Here is a 24,061-nt window from a genome sequence, read left to right as displayed (position 1 = left end):
GTGAAATGTGCTGCAAAAGATCACTCTGCTGACGAATGTACTGCTGAGGCCCATTGCGCAAACTGCGATAATAGCCACCCTGCATATTCCAGATCTTGCGTAGCCTGGAAGAAAGAAAAGGAGATCATTACTTTCAAAGTGAAAGAGAATATCAGTTTCCGGGAAGCACGACAGCGTCTTTCACCTGCATTTTCGATGCAAACTTCTTTTGCCGAAGTGGTGCAACAGGGGGCAGCACCACGATGGACCCCGGCGGTCGCCCAAGGTACGCGCAGCGTAGTGAGGCGACTGCCACCCGCCCCCATGGTGGGAGCAGCTAAGGCTGCCCTGCCCCCCTCGAAATCGGCCACACCAGAGGCCTCTACTAGCGCTGGCAGCAGCCATCGCAGCTCAGAGGCTAAGGAGGATCCACCGGCCTCCTGGCTGGTGAGGCCACAGCCTTCGTGCCTCGGGCGAAGGCTACACGACGTACACACCGCTCATTAGAGCGAGTGTCCAGCGCTTCACAAGAGGCTATGGACACTACCCCAAGCAAGGTGGTGCAACCAGCACCTAAAGAGCGGCCAAATTCTTTGGACCGCTCTAGAAAAGACAAAACCAAAATTACAGGGCTGCAAACGGCTCTGTAGGCTAAAACACGTTCTTTTTCATACACACAGCACCAATTTAACTTCATTATGGACACACAAATTATGCAATGGAACGTCAGAGGCCTTCTTAGGAACCTCAACGATATCCAAGAACTTCTTTACCAACACAATCCAAAAGTGCTGTGTGTACAGGAAACCCATCTTAAACCCAAACACACTAACTTTCTTCGTCATTTTGTTATTTTCCGTAAAGATCATGATGATGCCATCGCATCATCTGGTGGTGTAGCCATTATACTCCACAAAGGTATAGCGTGTCAACATCTAGTTTTTCAAACGCCCCTAGAGGCAGTGGCCGTTCGAGCTGTGCTTCTAATTAAGCTTATTACCATCTGCTCTTTGTACATACCCCCGCACTATCAGCTTCATAAACAAGAATTACAAACATTAATAGATCAGCTACCTGAACCGTATCTTGTGCTTGGAGATTTAAATGCACACAGCAACCTATGGGGTGACTGACGCTGCAATGCGAGAGGTCGCTTGATTGAACAGTTGCTTTGTTCTTCAGGTGCATGTCTTTTGAATGGGAAAGAGCCCACGAATTATAATCTGGCAAACAAAACATACTCCTCAATAGACCTTAGTATTGCGTCTCCTACTCTTCTACCCTACTTTAAAGGGAAAGTTATTAAAAACCCTTACGGGAGTGACCATTTTCCGGTAGTTCTATGCGCACCAATGTCTAATGAATGTCCTCCAGAATTCTCTCACTGGAAAACTGACTCAGCTGACTGGGAAAAGTTCAAAAATCTTGCTTGTTTATCCTGGGACATGTGTGCTTTAAGCATAGACGCTGCAGTCAAATATTTTACCGTTTTTCTCCTTGACACCTCCTCCAAATGTATCCCTGTAACAAGTGGATTGTCCACAAAACGCCGTGTTCCGTGGTGGAACAATGAGTGTCGAATAGCGCGTAAGAGGGAGAACAAGGCATGGGGTTTACTTCGGGATTCTCCGACGGCAGAAAATCTAGTTAATTTCAAGCAGGTCAAATCCCAGGGACGGAGAACGCGGCGACAAGCTAGAAGATAGACTTGGAGAAAGTATGTATCGGACAATAACTCTTACACTGATGAAGCAAGGGTCTGGAATAGAGTGAAGAGAATAAAGGGTCGACAGCCTTACTCGCTGCCTTTGGTGAATACTCAGGGCGACAGCATGGAAGATCAGGCGAACTTTCTTGGCGCATATTTCGAAGAGATATCCAGCTCGTCGCACTACTCTGAAACATTCCAAAGGTACAAAAGGCAAATAGGACAACCATTAGAACGGAAAGGCACAAGATGCGAGACATACAACAGACCTTTTTGCATGGCAGAGCTTCATGCAGCACTTAACAGCTGCAACAGATCGGCCCCAGGTTCTGACCGCATCCTATATGAAATGCTAAAACACTTGCCGTGTGGAACACAAAAAACCCTTCTTTGTCTCTACAATTCTATATGGTCTTCCGGCTACATTCCCTCTGCTTGGAAAGAGGCCATCGTAATTCCCATTTTGAAACAGGGTAAGGACCCTTCTTTGGCTAATAGTTATAGGCCTATAACATTGACGAGCTGCTTATGCAAACTTTTTGAGAAGATGGCAAACAGGCTCCTGGTACTTTATCTAGAAATAAACAAGAAATTAGACCCATATCAATGTGGTTTCAGAGAGGGCAGATCGACGACCAATCAGCTTGTGCGCATGGAAACGTACGTCAGGGATGCCTTTGTCCACAAACAGCTTGTATTATCAGTCTTGACATGGAGAAGGCGTATGATACTACGTGGCGCTTCAGGATCCTTCGGGATCTTTTTGCAATGGGCATTCGCGGTAACTTGCTGAGAATAATTGAGTTATCTCTCTGACAGGACATTTCGTGTTAGAGTTGGCAACGTGCAGTCTCGACCATTCATACAGGAGACCGGTGTACCGCAGGGTGGAGTACTGAGCTGTACGCTATTTATTGTTAAAATGAACTCCCTACACACCATATTACCTCGCACACTCTTTTACTCCGTCTATGTGGACGATGTACAGATAGGGTTCAGGTTGTGTAATCTTAGTATTTGCGAGAGGCAGCTACAGCTTGGCTTGAATAGATTCTCAAAGTGATCGGACGAGAATGGTGTTAGACTGAACCCTCAAAAAAGCAGATGTGTCCTGTTCTCAAACAAGAGAGGTGTAGTACCAGAACCACATATTAACCTTAATGGAGAAAGACTTACTGTCAGCCTTGAACACAAATTTTTGTGTGTTATCCTGGACACAAAACTTAACTTTATTCCCCACTTAAAATATCGTAAAGAAAAGTGCCTGAAGACCATGAACCTCCTCAAGCTGCTCTCTCGAACAACCTGGGGCAGTGACAGGAAGTGTTTGCTTAGCCTGTATAAGAGTCTCGTACGATCATGCCTTGACTACGGAGCCGTGGTTTACCATTCCGCAACTCAGAGTGCGCTAAAGATGCTCGACCCAGTCCACAACCTCGGTATAAGACTCTCAACAGGTGCCTTTAGAACGAGCCCTGTTGAAAGTCTGTACGTCGAGTCCAACGAATGGTCCTTACATCTACGCAGAACATTCTTAAGTTTTTCATACTCAACTAAGGTAAAATCAGACACCGAGCATCCATGTCATTCTATCGTTAGCGACCTGTCCGCTGCCAGACTTTATCATAACCGCTTACCTATTAGAACTCCTTTGAGCCTGCGCTTGGAAGCAATGGCAGAAGAAACAGACGTCCATCTCCCAGAAAATATTCTAATGCCTCCCACTCGCCTACCACCGCCTTGGGAATGGCAGACCATGGAGTGCGATATCTCTTTTGTCGAAATAACGAAACATGCACCTGAGGCTCACATATGATCACATTTCCTCGAACTCCAAGCGAAGTATTGCTGTGCTGAGTTTTATACAGATGCTTCCAAATCATCTGCTGGTGTCGCGTATGCAGCTCTTGGGCCATTTTTTTCCATATCCGGTGCTCTAAATCCCAACACAAGTATTTTCACGGCTGAAGCGTACGCGATACTCTCAGCTGTGAAGCACATCATGCAAAGAAATCTCAATAAAGCCATCATTTTAACGTATTCATTCAGTGTAGTAAGAGCCTTAATGAGTTTTCGAAAACATAACCCTGTTATTAATGATCTATACACACAACTATGCTTAGCCTTAAAGTACAACTAAAACATCATCCTATGCTGGGTACCTGGCCATAGGGGCATAAAAGGTAATGTAGCTGCTGACGAAAATGCAACGTCAGTCGCTTTTAATGAAACGGATATGAATAAACTAATACCAGCAACAGAATTTAAGCCTTTCTTACGCCATAAACTGAGGAAGTACTGGCAGGACCAATGGGATAATGCAGTAAATAAGCTACACATTATCAAACCAAAATTATGGAACTAGATATCTGAAAGACCAGAAAGAGATAAGGAAGTGCTTCTTTGTAGATTAAGAATAGGACATACTTATGCCACTTACTCCTACCTTTTGACGGGAAGCGAACCTCCGACATGTACTAAATGCGGCAACAGGCTTACAGTTATTCATGTTCTTATCCAATGCACTGAAATAGAGGCAGAAAGGAAAAAGTACTTCCCCTCCGCTTATCTCCAACACATACCGTTACACCCAGCATTCTTTCTGAGCAATGAACCTCTTTTTACTTTTCAAACAGTATTAATTTTTTTAACAGAAACTGACACCTTACATGTAATTTGGCCAGGCTACTTGTAGCACGGCCTCCACATGGAGGTCGTAGGTGCAATAAAACCATTTTCTAGAGAACGTGCCTCCCAGCCCTTGCCTTCAAGGCCTTTGATGAGGCACTAGTGCTACAGTCACTACATATTTTACTGATCATTCCTATCTCGTGAAACATCTCTTGTCATCGCAGACACGATCAGTCACTTTAATTTTTTTAAATATTTATATACTTGTATTTTATGCACTTTATAGCGAATAAATTTGAGGCCCTTTTACAGCCACATTGCACCACATGTATATTTTACACTTTTCAGCGAATGTTTTTAGGCCTCTATACAGCCGTTTTTCATATACACCCCGCATTTAACTCGTATATCATGAAAGCACGGATCACCGACTTGGCGCTCTTTGGCCACATCGGGCCCTTGCGTCAATAAGCCCTACAAATAATCATCATCAATACAAGTGGTTGATGGAAGGCGAGAGACTGAAAGCGAGAAACGCTTGACAAAGGTGTCTTACCTTTTACATAAAGCAGGGACCAGCACCATGCTACACGCACGTCGACAGGGAGAAAGGGATTCAAAATATTTTGATGCCCTTCAGTCAACATATTTATGTTTTAGGTAATAATGGAGTTGTTCAGAGCACAATAATATTTCCCATCAATACAAGGGGTTGAAGGTGAGAGACAAAAAGCGAGAAACGCTTGAGAAAGGTGTCTTACCTTTTACATAAAGCAGGGACCAGCATCATGCTACACGCTTGTCGATATAGAAAGGGATGCCCTTCAATTAAGATATTTTTGTTCTAGGTAGTAATGGAGATGTTCAGAGCACAATAATGATAGTATGTATTTCCCATCAGTACAAGGGGTTGATGGAAGGCGAGAGACAAAAAGCGAGAAACGCTTGACAAAGGTGTCTTACCCTTTACATAAAGCAGGGACCAGCACCATGCTACACGTGCATCAGCAGGGAAAGGGATTCAAAATATTTTGATGCCCTTCAGTCAATATATGTTTTAGGTAATAATGGAGATGTTCAGAGCACAATATTTCCCATCAGTACAAAGGGCTGATAAAACACGAGAGACAAAAAGCGAGAAACGCTTGACAAAGGTGTCTTACCTTTTACATAAAGCAGGGACCAGCACCATGCTACACACACGTCGACAGGGAGAAAGGGATTAAAATTATTTTGACGCCCTTCAGCCAATATATTTATGTTTTAGGTAATAATGGAGATCTTCAGAGCACAATAATATTTCCCATAAATACAAGGGGTTGATGGAAGGCGAGAGACAAAAAGTGAGAAACGCTTGACAAAGGTGTCTTACCTTTTACATAAAGCAGGGACCAGCACCATGCTACACGCACGTCGACAGGGAGAAAGGGATTAAAATCATTTTGATGCCCTTCAGTCAATATATTTATGTTTTAGGTAATAATGGAGATCTTCAGGGCACAATAATATTTCCCATCAATACAAGGGGTTGATGGAAGGCGAGAGACAAAAAGCGAGAAACGCTTGACAAAGGTGTCTTACCTTTTACATAAAGCAGGGACCAGCGCCATGCTACACGCGCGTCGGCAGAGAAAGGGATTCAAAATATTTTGATGCCCTTCAGTCAATATAACTTAAACCTGCATATAACGAAAATGACAAATTTCCCAAAAACTGTTATAAAGAGGATTTCGTTATATGCATCGTTGGCATGAAAATTAAAAAAAACGCTTACCGTATTTCTCGATTCTAACGCGCCCTCGATTGTAACATGCACCCGTTTTCCATTACCAAAAGAGAGGGAAAAAATCCTTTACGGTACCGCGCACAGAAATACAACTATCGCTGAAGATTTACTCCCAATACCCTAAACTTGCGATGAACATAAAGTTCCCGTCTTGCTCAAAAGGCAAAGCATCGATTGCGACAGCAAATTAGCAGACAGCTATACGAACTAAGGATAGTAGTTTTATCGGCCGTATAAGCTTGTAAACATTCGCCTGTAAACAAACGCAAGTTAATATCTTGCGTTTCTTCATCAAAGCACTCATCCTTGGAATGTCACACCAGGTACTGGATGCGTGGACGTGTCATTTCGCACAAGTGTGAGGCGACGGCAACGAAGAGCGAGCGACACAATGGCGTCGTATAGTGTCATCTAGTGTCAGGTTAGTGAAGCGCAGAGACTTGCGCAGTAACCAAAGAGTGGCGCTGCCAGCGCATTGAAAAAAAAGTTTTTTTCCTTCGGCAATATCAACTGGAAAAGGAGAGTACCGGCTTGGCAGGCTAGGCCAGCTGCAGCAAGGGTTGGGATCAGGTTTGAACACGGTTTAAGATATATACTCTTTAGGTGAGGACACTCGCCAGACGCGATCGACCAGATAAAGTAGCAAAGGCGCGTGCCGATCGGCCCAATGACGGCAGTGGATACCTATCGGCAGTACGACACAACTTTAACACAGAAAACTTTTTATTGGTTGAATCTCCCGTTGGTATAGCAACCAGCGCTTCACGGAAAATCCGAAATTATTTGAGTGACGCGCGAAAGTAGGTCATCGGGGAGAGGGGAGAACTTAAGAGAGAGAGAGAGGGTATAGGCGCGCCAGTGCGCAAGCTCTCGCCTGCGTTCTAACTGAAGTTGCGTCATTCCGCCGATAGGTACCTGCTGCCATCACCGGCCCGATAGACGCGCGCCGTTGCTACTTTATCTGGTCGATCGCATCTAGCAAGTAAGCAGAGAAGTGTCCCCACCTAACGAGTATATATCTTACACCACGGGTATGAATGAAGGGAGGAGGAAAGGACACGCCCACTGCGGCAAAATCGCCGGGTCCACTGTGGCTGGGTCAAGAGATGCAGGCCCGCCTCGCGCACGCAAGCACACGTGCACTCGCTCTCGCCTCGCAGTCGCCGTAAATTTGAGCACGCGAAGCGCGCCGCCGCCGCTTCAGATTCCGTCGCGGTGGAGAAGGTGCTTCCGGTTGCTGCTCGCCCAAAGTTGACAAAATTTGGGGCGAAATCTCTAGTTTGTCAGCGGGGAAAATTCTTTGTTTCGAGGGGGTCTCCCGCTGCCACTTCGTTATGTAGAGGTCTCAAATACATGTGCTTCTATGGAGTAATGGCGGGGAATAGAAAAACTTCGTTATATCTAGGAATTCGTTATATGGAGGTTCGTTATAAGGATGTTTAACTATATGATGCCCTTCAACAATATATTTTAGTTGCATATCGTCATCAAATGTTACTTAACTCCTGATGTGTCCAAAAATCTTATCGCTTTAAGTATAAAACGCATGTAAGTGATCTTGCGTGCGACAGCGACAAGCGACGCTATGGAGACTGCTGTCGCGTTTGCTCGTCGCCTACAAGTTGTACCGCACGCGAGCGACGACTTTGAGCAATGTTTCACCGGTGTTGCCGGTATGAGGGCAGCAAATACGCTCCAAAACTGGCATGACGCGTGCTTTATTATTTAAGTCGATGTGTTTTATTGTAAAGAGCAGCGTAAATATTTCTAAAGGTCTTGAACTATGTTTCCTCGCACGTATCAAAATTTAGTCGTTTGCTCGTTCCGTGCGACAATCGGTAGTACTTGACTGATGCACATCCTGTTCTGGCTTAGCGCCATTGGCTAGTCGCTGATAGCACTTGCGGGCGACGAGCGACAAATTCTAAATTTCCAGAACCGAGCGATTGAGCGACAAGAACAAGTGATCTGTTCGCACGATGGTCTGTTTCATCGCTTGAAGCCATCGCTCTCATGCAGTTTGGGCTTTACTTGTGTTTTTCATGGACTTGCTATAATCAGTCTTGAGTTTTGGTGGAGTTTCAAGCAACCCCTTTCGCTGGCAACTTTCTTGCTCCATCCTTCAAGATGGTCGCGATTGTGAGCCGTTCAAGGGAGCAATCTTGGGGATTTCACTGTGCCAAAAGTGCTCGTTGGTGTTTCTACTAGTGTGAAGTTTCAGTGCGTGTACTACTAGGAAATAACACTATGGTGTGTGTAGAGTGTAGTTCCTATTTCTGCGAGGGATTTCACTGTGCCAAAAGTGCTCGTTGGTGTTTCTACTAGAGTGAAGTTTCAGTGCGTGTACTACTAGGAAATAACACTATGGTGTGTGTAGAGTGTAGTTCCTATTTCTGCGAGCCACCATTATGGTGTGTGTAGAGTGTAGTTCCTATTTCTGCGAGCCACCATTACTGTTGGCAATGGCATAAGGCTACCAAGTGAACTATGTACGTACATGCAACAAAGTTGAAAAAAATTTTTGGTCCTAGCGGGACATGATTTACAACAAGGAATTCAGTTTCCTGGCTAACACTGGGATTACACCAGTACAAATACTGTGAATGGTTAGGGACTACAACAAAACTCGAACCACCAAAAAAATGAAACTGCCTTTAAAAATAGAATGTGCAAATGAGCTGTTGGGCATTATATATATATACATAAAATGTGGTCTGTTTGTTCCGTGGAAAAATAGGCTAGAGTCGGGGCATTTGGCCGTCCCGACTGCATTTAGTTGGAACACAGGACATTTACTGATAAGTTGGGCCTGTCCCACTAAATTCAGGATGGTTGGCAACCCTAGTATGGCTGGTATGAATTTATGAATTGCAGCTGTCCAGGCATAACTGGTGCTGCTGATGATTGTGGTACTATAGGGGTGCATGCAATTTTTCACAGCTTTGTATGTCACAATGTGCGTGATATTTTGGGTTACGAATTCATTATATTGAGGTACTACTAATACCGAGAAAGTATCTGATTAGTTATTTCAGACATTTTTTTCTCGAAATTCGTAGTACTGATATATTTTTACATTACAACTATCAGCTTCTTGCTATGAATTTTTCGTACCATTTAAGAATTTTCTACAGAAATCGGTAATATGAAGTTGGTAGCAACAAAATTTCGCCGTATGAGAGAGTGTCGACAACAGGCGATGCTCCTGAAGCGCGGCCATTATTGGCTCGTGAGTTCCGTTGTGTGGCCCTGTGTCATCTCACCAATACTGAAAGTGTGGTATGTGCAGTTCAGATAACAAGCAACCCACTTTTGTTTGATTCTTGTGGTGATGGGGATATTGTACTTGCAGGAAGGCAGTTGCATCATGGCGGGCTTGACGTACAATGGCCGGGACGAGAATGGCAATGACCTCTGGAACGGCTGCGTCAACATCTCTGTGTGGCGTTACGAGATGGCCACCACATTCGATGACCTGATTAAGTCCTTCAACATCAACACCAACCTTTGGGTTGCACAGTGCGTCCTAAACCTTTTTTTCTGTGCTAGGTTATTTTATGGCTCTGCTACAAGCCGCAATCTGCGCAGCAGCACATCGTCGGTAACAGCTTCAAGTGGGCTGCAAGGAAAGAAAGCGTTAATTTTCATCAGGTTATTTCATTACCACCAAATTATCAGCATTGATATTGCATATTACATATGAAGTGCATATTGATTATTTCAGCTTAGGGCCACAATTGTTTCCGAAACTAACAAAATGCATAAGCTCTGTAAACGGGCATAGTGTGGGGCTATGAACAGTATTGCGTTTTATTATTTCTTTCACACACACACACAAATAAAAAACTGCACAAACATGTTTTAGATGGAATACTGCATTTCTCTGCAGTGTCTCCACTGGCATAAATGCACCTTAAAAGTGACTTGGTTTTTGCACTGCTGCTGCACTGAGCCTGGCGATAATGATAATGTTATCCTTTTTTCGCAGATTTGTTTATTTAGTACCTATAGCACCAAAAAGGCATTATGGGAAGGGGGGGTTACAAACAGTATGAAATGTGCATGCAAAAATTTTTAATGTCAATACATAACGTTTAAGGGAGAAAAATAATGGCAGTACCGTTATAGCAGTTTCAAAACATACAAATTCTACACATGCAATGCAACAATAAAAACGAAACAGGAATTTTTATCCACTTCAACCAAGAAGGCAGAAAATACCTCATTTGACGCAACACCAGCAGGCAAGCTATTGAATTCTTCAATAGTTTTCAGAAGAAAGCACTTTTTCGACAACTCTGTCTTGCAAGGAATTTTGCATACTTTCTTCCGAGCAACACCCCTCAAGGGGTTTCGCTGAAGCTGACAAACTTCAGCCAGGAGTACAAGCACATCAACAAAGGCACAATGATCGCATGCACAGAAGAAATTTTGGAAGCCAGCAATATGTTTCTCCTCTTGGATTCCACCACATCTACCTCGACAGCCCTAGTTCTCGAACCAGCTTTCAACATCAATCCAAGCCTTCCCATGTGTAAACATGAACAGCTTCAAAATCTTCTACAATGATACAAAGACTGCTTTTCAAAGTCTTCGAAGATTGGACAAAACTATTGCGAAGCATCGCATAATAACTGAAGAATGTGCTCGACCGCTCTGTCAAAGCCCATACTGAGTGTCAGCACCAGAACGGGAGGCGATAAAGCAACAGCTTTATGAAATACTATGTGACAAATTATCCACCCATCCAAGAGTCCATGAGTGTCTCCTGTAGCTTTAGTCAAGAAGAAAGATAGAACTGTGTTTTTTCAAAGATTATCGCCGCCTGTACAAAATAAAGAAGACGGACATATGCCCCCTCCCATGGATGGGCAACGTGTTTTGGCTCTGCGATGCAAAGCACTTTGTGTCGATGGACCTCAAGATGGGCTACTGGCAAATTGAAGTCGACGAGAGGGATCAAGAGAAGACCACCTTATCCTGCCGGACAGCCTCTATAAATTCAAGGTCATGCCATTCGGTCTTTGCTCGGCACCTGCAACTTTCCAGCTTGTTATAGACACAGTATTGGCTGGCTTGAAATGCCAGACCTGTTTTGTCTACTTTGATGATGTCGTCCTTGTCTCAAACTTTGAAGATAACCTTAAGCACCTTGCAACAGTACTAAAGGCCATCAAGCCATCCTGGCTGACCCTGAAGCCGGACAAGTGCTGCTTCGCTTATGAAAAGCTTCGTTTCTGGGCCACATCAGCAAGTCAGGAGTCCGTCTAGATCTGCAGAAGACAACTGCCATTGCGAACTTTCCGTGGCTTTCAGAGGTTCTACATGCCCTTTAGGATGACTCAATGGTCATCCTCAATGGTCCTCCAATGGTGACAGGGGTGGGAGTGCTGTGCCATTTGCGCTACGCTGCGCCAATCCGCTTTTTTCTGTGCCATCCTGCTCCAAAATGCATTATTGCGTCGAAACTGCTCCCAAGCGGTGCCTCCTTGTCTGACATGCACCATAATTCGGATGGCTTCGCGGTCCCACTACGTACCCCATAGAGTCAATATAATACCGTCTCAAATTTCGGACACAAAAACTCTTCCGTCCCATTTTACCGACATATTGCCGTTACCGCAGGTCCGAAACAACTTTAATCAAAGCCACCACCACCGCCATGTTGATTATCTCGCCGTCTCGAATCGGAGCTCTTGCACGAAGATCTGCTTGCAGCCAGAGCCACCACCTTGGCAACGCTAGGCCTAGCTGCTTCGACGTTTGCTATTAAGCTTCCTGCCGTTCAGTGCCGTGTTTTTCATTGAAATAATTCACCGCTGTCGCCAATGGCACCGTCTCAGTCTTTTTAATCCCCGCAATTGGCTTCGATGCTCAGAAAGCACGACTCGTTGCAGGACCCGTTGACCGGGTCCCGAAAGTCAGCTGCACCTCATTACAGCAGTGTTACGCAGTGAAGCATACACGAAGTATTGCGGTGAAGCATAACAAGAGTGGGAAGGGGCAATTGTCACGGGACACAGTACATATTCCTTAATTACACCCGTTTGCACCCCCCATCTCCTGTCGCAGTACAAGCACCGATATGCCTCGTAAGTGTACTGGCAGCCTTTCAAAGCTTTTTCGGACATGCCTGTGGCGATTTGGGTCCTTAGCGGCAGTAAAAAGTATGCATTCATTGCTTCGACTGCCTGATCTTTCGGACGATTTCGCGGGCTCTAGGGAGTCCTAAAAATCGGGCGTTGACTGTATTGCTTTCCGCTTTCTTGTTGTGATGTTAGGTTGTGAGGTGTGATAATTTAAATGTGAGTAGTTTTGGGCTACTATGATCGTGGGACTCAGTAACCAGCTGGGCTTGCCCATATCTTATGTTTGCATTTTAATTTATTGGCTTCTTATAGTCGTTGTACCTGAAAGTATTTTTCAACTTGCAATATTTATGTAAAAATAAGATCCATTTTATTTCACTCAGAGACATATTTGCATTGTTTAGAGAATACATTTTAAGTAAAACTTCTACTCGCCGTGGTTGCTCAGTGGCTATGGTGTTGGGCTGCTCAGCATGAGGTCGCGGGATCGAATCCCGGCCACGGCGGCCGCATTTCGATGGGAGCGAAATGCGAAAACACCCGTGTACTTAGATTTAGGTGCACGTTAATGAACCACAGGTGGTCCAAATTTCCGGAGTCCCCCACTACGACGTGCCTCATAATCAGATTGTGGTTTTGGCACGTAAAACCCCATAATTTAATTTTAATTTTTAAGACTTGTTCTTTAGACTGACACATAGCTCAAAAATAAAGTATGACAGACAAAACACTGTGGACACAGCGCTAGTGTTATGTGAGACAGTGTTCTTTTTTTTCCCCAGTTATTTGTTAAGGTAAATTAGCTTGACATCCCATGTGATTTACTTGTGCTACCTTTAGTGCTGCTTTGTACTTGTTTATGCTCAAGTGCAAGTACTGGTTTTTGCTATGTATTTCATGCCTCTTATGCTCATGCATAGATTTTTGTTGCTATTGTGTTGTGCTTTCGTCCTGATTATTACTAGAACTTGTACTACAGTTTTCCTTACAGTTTTGATCAGATTTCTTTAAGTTGCTTGCCAAGAAGAGCATAGAATGTTCCACAGAATTGCACCTCGGCACACAAAGTTTTCTCTCTTAGCATTTATATTTGTTGAAAGCAAAAGTTTGCTAATTTAAATGTCCTTAGGGATGGCGACCCACTCCTAAACTTACTTTCTCTGCTACAAAACTACAATATTGTTTCTCCGATGCTGCTCTAAAGTAGTCATTTGCTGTTGCACAGCTGCTCGATAACGCGCAATTTGCTGCTCCCAGCGCTGCTCCAAAACGTTGGAGCCTGCTTCCACTCCTGTGGTAATCTAATGGTCAACTTCGTGTTCTCCCATACGCTCGTGAGGATTCAGAAGTATTACTGGCCACACCTCAACACCGACATTATCCATTATGTCAACATGTACCGAGACTTGCCAGTGGCACAAAAGACCACCGACAAGGCCAGTGGGATAGCTACAGCTGATAGAGCCTCCTTGCCAACCGTTTTAGCAGGTTGGGATGAACTTGTCAACATCAGGAAACAAGTGATGTCAACGTCGGGAAACATGTGGCTCGTTGTGGCCACTGACTACTTTCCCGCCATGTTGAAACGAAAGTCCTTCCCAAAGGTAGTGCGGCGGAAGGGCCGAAACTTTTCGTCGAGGACATTATGCTGTGACGTAGTTTGCCAGAAGTCCTCATCACCGACAGAGCAACGACTTTTACTGCTGCGTTTACTCAAGCCATCCTGTATTGTAGCCAGACAAGTCATCGGAGGACAACCACCTACGACCTGCAGACGAATTGTCTAATGCAACACTTGAACAACATGTTCGCCGGCAAGTTAGCAGTGTACATCAACGTTTAACACAAGACTTAGGATGCTGTCCTTCCGTACTTAACCTTCGCTTACAACAAGGCAGTGCAAGAGACAAATAAGATAATGCCGTTCAGGCTGGTTTATGGAAGGAACGCTGTGACGACGCTTGACGCCATGCTGCCACACATCACCAATAAACACACCATCAATGTCGCTGCACATCTCCAGCGTTCCGAAGAAGCCCACCAGCTCGCCCACCTGTGCATCAAGAACCAGCAAAGTACTGACAGTCAATGCTACAATCTTCGACGACACTACGTGGAATACCAGCCTCGCAGTACAGTCTACGCTCGTTACACCGGACCCGCATACAACAGACTTTCAGATATAACGGACTGTTGTATTCAGTTTTGTTGTTCATTTGAATGCCTGATTCCCCAGGGGGCGCTTCTGTTCTTCGTTATATTGCCACCTGTAGGTAGTGGGTTGAGGGCAAGAGTGGGTCGAGCCCAAGAGAAGAAAGAAGACCGCGCGCCCCTTCTCTGCTCGAGCCATCCCCGACGGTCGCGTCTTCCAAGAGCCAGCTGCTCTACGTTTATTAAACAACCTTCAGGACTACTTCTCGAGGCTCGTGACAAACTGGTGGAGGTGCAGGGTAAGCGTCTTCACGGATGTTGCAGACCCCTCCAAGGATCCGCGCTACAAATCCAGTGCCTGTCGACACTCCCGTGCATCGGGCCAGCCACAGGCACAGGGGACTTAATCCAGAAGTCGTCAACGCTACAGTTTCCACCACATCAACCGGCATGACCAGCGCTTCTCTTCAAACCGCCCCAACCGGTACGGGAAGCACGATGTCGAACCGTTACACACTTGAGAGCCCACGGATCCCGAAGACGTTTCATGGCACAGTGTTCGAAGACGTCGAAGACTGGATGGTCGAATACGAGCGCGTGGCCTCTGTGAACGAATGGAACGACGCGGAAAAACTCCGACATGGTCTACTTCTACCTGGAGGATGGCGCGCATACGTGGTTTCAGAACCGCGAGGGGCAACTGACGTCGTGGCGCGAGTTTTGTCGTCAGCTTTTGGAGACATACACCAGTGCTGATCGCCACGAACGAGCGGAACGTGCGATTCAGGCCCGCGTCCAGTTGCCAAATGAAACTGTGACCACTTACGTCGAAGACATGACGCGCCTCTTCCGACGGGCGGATCCAAGAATGACGGAGAAGTTACGCCATCTGATGCGCGGGGTCAAGGAGCAACTCTTCGCTGGCCTCGTACGGAGCCCTCCGAAGACGGTAGCGGAGTTCTTGTCTGAGGCCGTGACTATGGAAAAGATGCTTCTGCATCGCTCGAACATGTATGAGCGGCAAGCGAACAGCATGTCTGCTGCTGACATTTTCACGGCCATAGGAAGCAACGGTGACTGTCTGCGAGAACTCATCTGCTCTGTCGTGCGTGAAGAGTTGCAAAAGACCGCCGTAACACCGCACCCTACGGTAAGCTCCATAGCGAGCATTATCAAGGACGAAGTGCACCAGGTGCTCCTTGACACCTTGCCTCTTGCTAACGCTGCGGCAGTACCTCCTGAATATCCACGTGCGACCTACGCGGAAGCCCTGAAGTGCCCTGCTCCCTCTCCGCCGCTGTTCGTTCGTGCTCCTCCTACGGTGTCAATTCAGTCGGCGCAGCCGATGTCGTACTACGACGCTGGGTATACACCGCCGCTGGTTGTTCATGCCGCTCCATGTGCCCACCATTCGGAGCAAGCGGTTCACTACGTTGACGACAGACGCCCACCCCCTCGGAAGTCGGATGTTTGGCGCACACCCGATCAACGGCCTCTGTGCTTCCACTGCGGTGAAGCTGACCACTAGTACCGCCAGTGCCCATACCGGCGCCTTGGGATTCGCAGCTTTTCTGCATACTCGCCGCCACCCCGATACGTCCAGCGACCCCGGAACATTGAGGACTACCTCTCTCAGCAGCACTTGCCACCGCCTGCCAGGCGGCAGTCGCGATCGCCGTCTCCGAGACGATTTTCACCTCCGCCCCAGCGCTACTCTCCCGAGCGGTCGACCAGTCCCCGCCGGGAAAACTAACTGAGGCTATCTTTGGGGGCGAGGTCGCTGAAGGTCGAAGCGCTGAAGACCTCCGACGGACGCAGTTACGGAAACATATCAATCCGCCATCACCTGCAGCTGATCGAGACGACTGGCTTTCGCTCGATATACCAGTGACTATTGACGGTTATGCTGTGAGTGCTATGTGGACACCGGTGCAGACTACACGATACTAAGCAGGAAAATAGCAACGCAGATTAAGAAAGTGATCACGCCCTGGCATAACTCGCAGATTCGGACGGCTTGCGGCCACGTCGTTACTCCGCTGGGCGCCTGCACGACTAGAGTTGAGTTTCAAGGATCTACATTCGTTGCGAGCTGCCTTGTCTTACGCGAATGCTCTCGCGACGTTATTCTTGGTGTTGACTTCCTGCAGGAGTACGGCGCGATTATCGATCTGCAAGAGTGTCGTATCACTTTCTCTGCCACACGAGCAATCGACGTGCAAGACGGCCAACGGCGCGATTATCGATCTGCAAGAGCGTCGTATCACTTTCTCTGCCACACGAGCAATCGACGTGCAAGACGGCCAACGGCGCGACGACGTACTTCGTGTTTCGGCAGACAGTGTAACGTTTCTTCCACGAGCCAGTGTCCTCGTCGACGTTACATGCTGTGGCTTACACGATGGCGAAGCGGTGGCCGAAAGTAACTTGGAACACCTACTGAAGCAAGCTGTTTGTGTGCCTCGAAGTGTTCTACAGATTCGTGCTGGTCATTCGCAATTGCTTGTTACCAACTTTAGCTACGAGCACCGACACCTGTTCCGCGGCACTTCGTTAGCGTTTGCTGACGCAGTAGCAAACGTTAACTGCTTCACGTCAGAATTAGTGGAGACAGCAGACACACCTCTGGGCCATCTCGACATCAATTCTGAACTGTCCACCGATAGCCAGACAGCACTGCGCAAGCTCTTGCTTGAATTCAGGACCTGCTTCGCACATTCTTCCAAGGTACGCCAGACTTCCATCACTAAACACAGGATCATCACGTACGAAGACGCATGCCCGATACACCAGCAGCCTTACCGCGTGTCGGCAAAAGAACGCGAAGCCATACGTACGCAAGTCCGGGAGATGCTTGACGATGGCGTCATCGAACCTTCCAACAGCCCGTGGTCGTCTCCGGTCGTTCTTGTCAAAAAGAAAGGCGGAAGGCTACGCTTCTGTGTCGACTACCGCAAGCTCAACAACGTGACTAAAAAGGACGTGTACCCGCTGCCGCGTATCGACGACTCGTTAGATAGACTACGGCGTGCCCACTATTTTTCTTCTCTCGATTTAAAAAGTGGGTACTGGCAAATCGAGGTAGACGAACGCGACCGCGAGAAAACAGCCTTTGTGACTCCAGATGGGCTCTATGAATTTCGAGTGTTTCCTTTTGGCTTGTGTTCAGCCCCGGCTACTTTCCAGCGAATGATGGACACTGTCCTTACTGGACTGAAGTGGCAGGCCTGTCTTGTGTACCTGGATGATGTGGTCATCTTCTCTGAAACGTTCAAGCAGCATCTTCACTGCCTACGGAGTGTGCTAGAAGCCATCCGATCGGCAGACCTCACACTTAAGCCCGAAAAGTGCCACTTTGGTTACGAAGAGCTCAAGTTCCTCGGGCATGTAGTAAGCGCGAAAGGGGTCCGACCCTATCCCGACAAGCTTGCCGCTGTGGCCGCGTTTCCAGCTCCTGCCGATAAGAAGGCCGTCTGGCGCTTCCTGGGTTTGTGTGCCTACTATCGCCGGTTTATTAAAGGCTTTTCGAAGATAGCGGAACCCCTGACACGCCTTACGAGGGATGATACGCCATTTGTGTGGCATAATGAGCTACAGGCGGCTTTTGCTGAATTACGACAGCGCCTCCAGTCAGCACCCGTTCTTGCACATTTTGACGATGATGCTGATACTGAGGTGCATACCGACGCCAGCAGCATTGGCCTTGGCGCAGTGCTCGTCCAGCTTCAAGATGGAGTGGAAAGAGTTATAGCGTATGCCAGCCGCTCCCTGTCCCGTGCCGAGGCGAATTATTCGACTACGGAGAAAGAGTGCCTCGCGGTTGTGTGGGCGATCATCAAGTTTCGCCCCTATCTCTATGGTCGTCCCTTCAAAGTAGTGACGGACCACCATGCCCTCTGTTGGTTGGCAAGCATGCGTGACCCTTCAGGACGACTGGCACGGTGGAGCTTGCGACTACAAGAATTTGACATCACCATCGTTTATAAGTCTGGCTGTAAGCATAAAGACGCTGACACGCTGTCCCGCGCACCCATTGATCCTGCCAGTCAGGAAACAGAGGATGATGACGGCTTCCTGGGCGCCATTAGTTCGTCGGACTTGAGCAGACGGCAGCGTGACGACGCTGAGATTAGACCGATCATCGATCATTTAGAGAGCCGCGACACAACCATACCACGCCATCTGTCCCGCTCGCTGACGTCCTTCTGTCTGCGAGACAACGTGCTTTATAAGAAGAATGCTCGTTCGACCAGCCGTGCTTACCTCCTGGTGGTTCCAAGAGACATGCGCGACGACATCCTCTTCGCTTGCCATGACGCACCGACATCTGGTCATTTAGGCTTTTCACGAACACTCGAGTAAGTGAAATGTACTATTGGCCCGGGCTTTCGGCAACCGTCAAACAGTACGTTAAAGGCTGCCGTGAATGCCAGTGCCGCAAGACACCATCCGTTAAACCAGCTGGCTTACTTCAGCCAATTGAAGCACCTCACACGCCTTTCGACCAAGTCGGCATGGACATTCTCGGACCGTTTCCTCTCTCGGCCGACGGTAACAAATGGGTGATCGTCGCGACTGATTATTTAACACGCTATGCGGAGACGCAGGCGATCCCACGAGCCACGGCCTCAGAGGTAGCGCAGTTATTCATGCGCCACATCGTCTTGCGTCATGGTGCTCCCTCCACTGTAATAACAGACAGAGGGACAGCATTCACAGCACAGCTTATGGACGAAGTTTTTGAATTGAGCAACACCAGGCATCGCAAGACGACCGCGTACCATCCGCAGACCAACGGACTTACCGAGCGACTGAATAAGACTGTCACAGACATGCTCGCAATGTACATCGACGTTCAACACAAAACATGGGATTGGATCTTGCCTTACGTGACCTTCGTGTATAACACCGCCATGGAAGAGACGACGCGCTTCACGCCCTTTCGCCTTCTCTACGGTCGCGAAGTTCAGACGATGCTGGACGCTATGCTGCCGTGTCAAGACGCTGACCTATTGACAACTGACGCCGAGGAATTTGCAGAGCGTGCTGAGGAAGCTCGGCAGCTCGCGCGGCTGCATATCGGCCAGCAGCAGCAGCAGGCAGACGCACGACGCTACAACATCCGCCACAGGGACGTGACCTACAACCCCGGGGACCAAGTTTGGGTGTGGACCCCCGTTCGCCGTCGTGGCCTTTGTGAAAAGCTTCTGAGCTGGTATTTCGGTCCGTATAAAGTGCTCCGCCGCGTCAGTGACGTAAACTACGAAGTTGTTCCAGACACAACATCGCAGACACGGAGTAGGACACAAAGACAACCGACCTCAGACATAGTTCATGTTGTGCGCATGAAGCCGTACATTGCGCGTCCGTAATTTTTTTTTGTTTTCATTTTTTTTCTCTCATTCCCTTCTTTGTTTCTACTTTTCATTTATCTTTGGGAGCTTGCTTCTTCGTTCATTGACTGTGCCGGCGTGACGGCTACATTTTTTTTGTGTACATTCACTTTGCCTGCCTTCCTCTTCTTTGTCTTCTACGCCTATATTTTCTTTTAGCATCGAGGCGATGCTTTTGTTAGGAAGGGGGGATATTGCCACCTGTAGGTAGTGGGTCGAGGGCAAGAGTGGGTCGAGCCCAAGAGAAGAAAGAAGACCGCGCCCCGGTCGCGTCTTCCAAGAGCCAGCTGCTCTACGTTTATTAAACCTTCAGGACTACTTCTCGAGGCTCGTGACAATATATATATGTTTGTATATGTTCAATAAACTGCTTTTGTACATTGGGACGGCTGGAGTGCTACTCCCACCTTCAAAAACACCACATTGGCGACAAGGATGCTGTGAACGTACCCCCAGCCCCGCAGCACTATCCGGATCCGCCCACCATGAGCTTCACCGGGCTTGCTCCGCCACCGTTTTTCCTTCCTACGCCTGGTCGTCCGTCATTGCCATGGGAGCAGATGTTCAACGTTTACTTGCTGGCATCCGGAGCCGCCGCATTCAAGCCGGAGCAACTCAAGGCTAATCTTTTGCATTGTTTGGGGGCGTATTTGTCAGACATTGCATGCAGGGACCAGCGCCGCAGCACCGGAAAGCGCCAAGTGCCGCAGCACTCGCCGATGACAAGTCTGTCGTGGCCCCTCCTGTCGAATATGACACTGCACTCGTCACATTACTGCACTAGTTCTCAACATCGTGCAACGTTATCGTCGAGCGTCATCACTTTCACTGCCACAGCCAAAACACAGGCGAGTCCGATCATGACTTTGTTGCCGCTCTACGGGAGCTAGCGTCACATTGTTCATTTGCTTCGCAAGATGATGGCAACAATCCTTGACCGCTGCCCTAGCGTGTTGTTCTACATTGATGATGTGATCATTTTTGGCAAGACCGCAGAAGAACATCTTTTAAACTTGAAGACCATGCTGCAAAAGATCAAGAACGCAGGTCTGAAACTGACCAACAATGCCTCTTTGACGTTCGAGAACTTGCGTTTCTAGGGCACGTGGTATCTCACCACTCCCAGAGAAGGTGGACTTCATAGTTAACATGCCAAGTGATGTTGCCATCCTCCGTTCGTTCCTGGGTCTTGTAGAATACTACTGGAAGTTTGTTCCACACTTCGCGTAAGTGGTCGAGCCTATGAGAGTCTTGCTTCGCAAAAATAAGCAGTTCATCTGGTCAGCCGAAGCAGACAGCAGTTTTAGGAGGGTGAAGGAAATGCTTTTGTCGAGTACAGTCCTCCAGATGTTCGATCCATCACTTCCAGTCATTGTGTTGACTGACGCGTCCGACTGTGGGCTGGGAGCAGTCCTGCAGCAATAAAGTGGCTACGAGCACGCACAGTCGCTTTCGCATCTCGTACACTGTTGCCTGCGGAGAGAAAATATTCAGTCGGTGAATAAGGAGCACTTGCATGTATTTGGGCATGCGAGCGATGGCACACGTACCTTTGGGATCGCCATTTCACAGTTCGAACAGACCACCAGGCACTGGTGTCCTTACTGTCGTCAAAGGAGATGAACGATGCCCACTCTGAATCGCACGCTGGGGTGCACGACTGCTTTGCTACAATTTCACTATTGAATACCCCAAGGGGTTCACAAACACTGTAGCAGATGCACTTTCTCGGCTGTCTGCACCTACCTCGGAGGCAGAGATTGCTAAGGAGGAAGAAATAGTCTCGTTCATTGAGCCAGCCTGCGTGACAAAGGAGAAGTTCAGGCAGGCCATCGTCGACTACGATTGCCTGGAAACCATCAAGCTATTCGTGCTGAGTTCCTGGCCACCAGTTAAGTCCATATCAGAAGAGGCGAAGCCATTCTACCTTATTCGGGAAGAAATTTCTGCTGTTGATAACCTGCTACTGCGTGCAGAGCGCCTCATTGTTCCGTCCTCCCTCACGGCTGAGATCATCGGCACCGCGCACGAGACACATCCGGGTACCACGCGCACTAAGGCGCGACTGCGTGAGCGGTTCTGGTGGCCATGAATGGATAAGCAAGTGGAAACGACAGGGAAAAACTGCCACACCTGCTTTGAGGCAGATAAGACCACTAACACATCACCAGCACTGTTGCAACCTGTTGAATGGCCTGAGCGACCGTGGCAGAAGCTTGGCCTAGACATTGTTGGTCCTTTGGAGCATGCAGCTTACAACAGCAGATTTGCTGTAATGCTTGTTGACTACCATTCTAAGTGGTCGGAAGTATGTTTTTTTAGTGAAGTGTCCACGAGCACCGTGAAAGACTTTTTAACAAGTGTTTTTCCCCATGAAGAGATCGTTTGAGACAAAGTACCCCAGTTCACTTTGCATGAATTCATCACCTTCCTGCAAAACAGAGGCATCCGTCTTTAACGTTCTTCGGTATACTACCCCCAAGCGAATGGGCAAATAGAACAGTTCAATCGCACATTGAAAAACTTCATTCAAGTCGCACTCCTCGAAAGATTACCACTCCGGCAAGCAGTCACAGAATACCTTGCCATTTACCGGTGTACTCCGCAGGCCACCACCAGGGTCCCCCCAGCAGTTCTGCTGCATGGTAGAATGCCCCGAACCAGGCTGGATGTCGTGGGTTTCTCAGCACCAGCATTTGCGGGAGACCCAGCCAAGGAGTCGGCGCGACTCCGTCGAAGGGTCTGGAGTCAACAGCAGAGCAGCAAGCACTACACGGACAAAAGGAGAGCTGCCAAGAAGACGAAGATAGCCGCAGGCAACTTTGTCCGTATCAAAAAACCGCCCGTTCGTTTCAAGGCAGACTGCTCCTTTTCTTCAACTTAAGTGATTGAGAGGAGGGGACCAGCCTCTTTCCAACTTGGAGACGGCCGTACGTGGAATGCCTTCAAGCTTTCCAGTGTTCCGGAGAGGGGCACCTGTGAACCAGGCCAATTTAGTGCCATACTGCAGCCTGCCACGTCGCAGCCGCCGTCTCCTGATGTGCTGCAGCCTGCCGTGCTACAGCCACCTTCTCCCAGGGCGCAGGCGCGGTCTCCTGGCATACTGCAGCAGCAGTCTGTGAGCCTGTCGACAGCGACGTCCAAAGCGGCCGACCCGAGAGTGCCGGACTATCGGACCAACTAGTTGGCTGTCTGACATTGTGTACATGGTCTGTAAATACGTGTAAATAAGTACAGTGTGCATGCCTTGGGGTTTCCTTACTAATAATTACTAACAACTAATCACTAAAAGTAAGTACAGTAAAAGCTCGATGATACAAATCTCACGGGGTCACGAAAAATATTCGTATTAGCCGAAATTCGTATCATCGAAACACAATTAAAACTACTGTCGAATCTCGATAATTCGAACTCGAAGGGGCCCGAAAATTTGTTCGAATTAAAAGGACGCATTTTTGAAGTATTCGTGCACCATAGCACCATGCACGAACGGTGCGATTCGTGAAATATCGCGGCACGCAAGTGCATAGCAAGCGCGGTCCACGAAACTGCCCATGCCGGCTAACGGTCGCTTCCCGATAACGACAGAAAACGAAGCTTCAGGGAGCGAGCGGGCGGCGCCGGCACACGGGTGCGCGCGGAGACCGTCGAAGGTGAGGGAGGAGGGCGGCAGGGAAGCGGATTTGGCCGCGTCAACTCCGCCGCTTCGATGGCTCCCCTCGCCCTCCCTCTCAACTCCCTCGTAGCTCTCTCACCTTCGACTCCGTGCGCACATCTCCGTGCGCGCCCGCCGCCGTGCTGGCGCCAGCTTATTTTAGCCGCCCCCTGAAGTTTCGTTTTCTGCCGTTATCGGGAAGCGAGCATTTGCGGGCGTGGCAGTTTCGTTGGCCCGACTGTGCCTCCGCCGCTGCTTCCCTCTGCGCTGCTGCCGCAGCGTGCAAGGTCAACATGTGACTAGAAAATAGAGGAGAAGGGTTCACTGCCATTTTATCCGCGTGGCTGAGACGTCGGCACTAGTGTGTACTAGAATACGGTTGTCTAGAACACTCTAGTCGGCACGTACACGCTTGTTCCCGCGCGATGCAGAAACGGCGACCTTGCAATTTGAGAGAGAAGGAAATTTCCGCCGCGGGTTCTTTTTTTTTTTCCCCGTTCCTTCGCGCGCGGCATTGAGGGGTCTCCTGAGCTTTTGCTCTATGGCGGTGTCGGAGCAATGCCGGTCAGAGGCGCCGCCGCATGATTTGGCGCGCTGCTAAGAGCATTGTCGGTGCACGGTATGTTCGAAATAAGCGTGTTCGAATTCGCTTGCTTCGCGTTGACGTTG

General features: G+C 48.2%; 1 protein-coding gene across 3 annotated transcripts in view; it reads left to right on the top strand.

Annotated features, from left to right (window-relative positions):
* LOC119445386 (lysophospholipid acyltransferase 5-like) overlaps positions 1-24,061 on the top strand; it is a 229,556-nt gene that overhangs the window by 142,534 nt on the left and 62,961 nt on the right. For all 3 annotated transcript variants that reach the window (XM_049664504.1, XM_049664503.1, XM_037709693.2), the window contains one exon: positions 9,457-9,623. In XM_049664504.1, the coding sequence (XP_049520461.1) occupies positions 9,457-9,623 (167 nt within the window). The remainder of the gene's footprint in view (positions 1-9,456; positions 9,624-24,061) is intronic.

The sequence above is a fragment of the Dermacentor silvarum genome, chromosome 3 (assembly GCF_013339745.2).
Source record: "Dermacentor silvarum isolate Dsil-2018 chromosome 3, BIME_Dsil_1.4, whole genome shotgun sequence".
NCBI lineage: Eukaryota > Metazoa > Arthropoda > Arachnida > Ixodida > Ixodidae > Dermacentor > Dermacentor silvarum.
The sequence above is the reverse complement of the archived record's forward strand: the minus strand, read 5'-3'. Positions and strand labels throughout refer to the sequence as shown.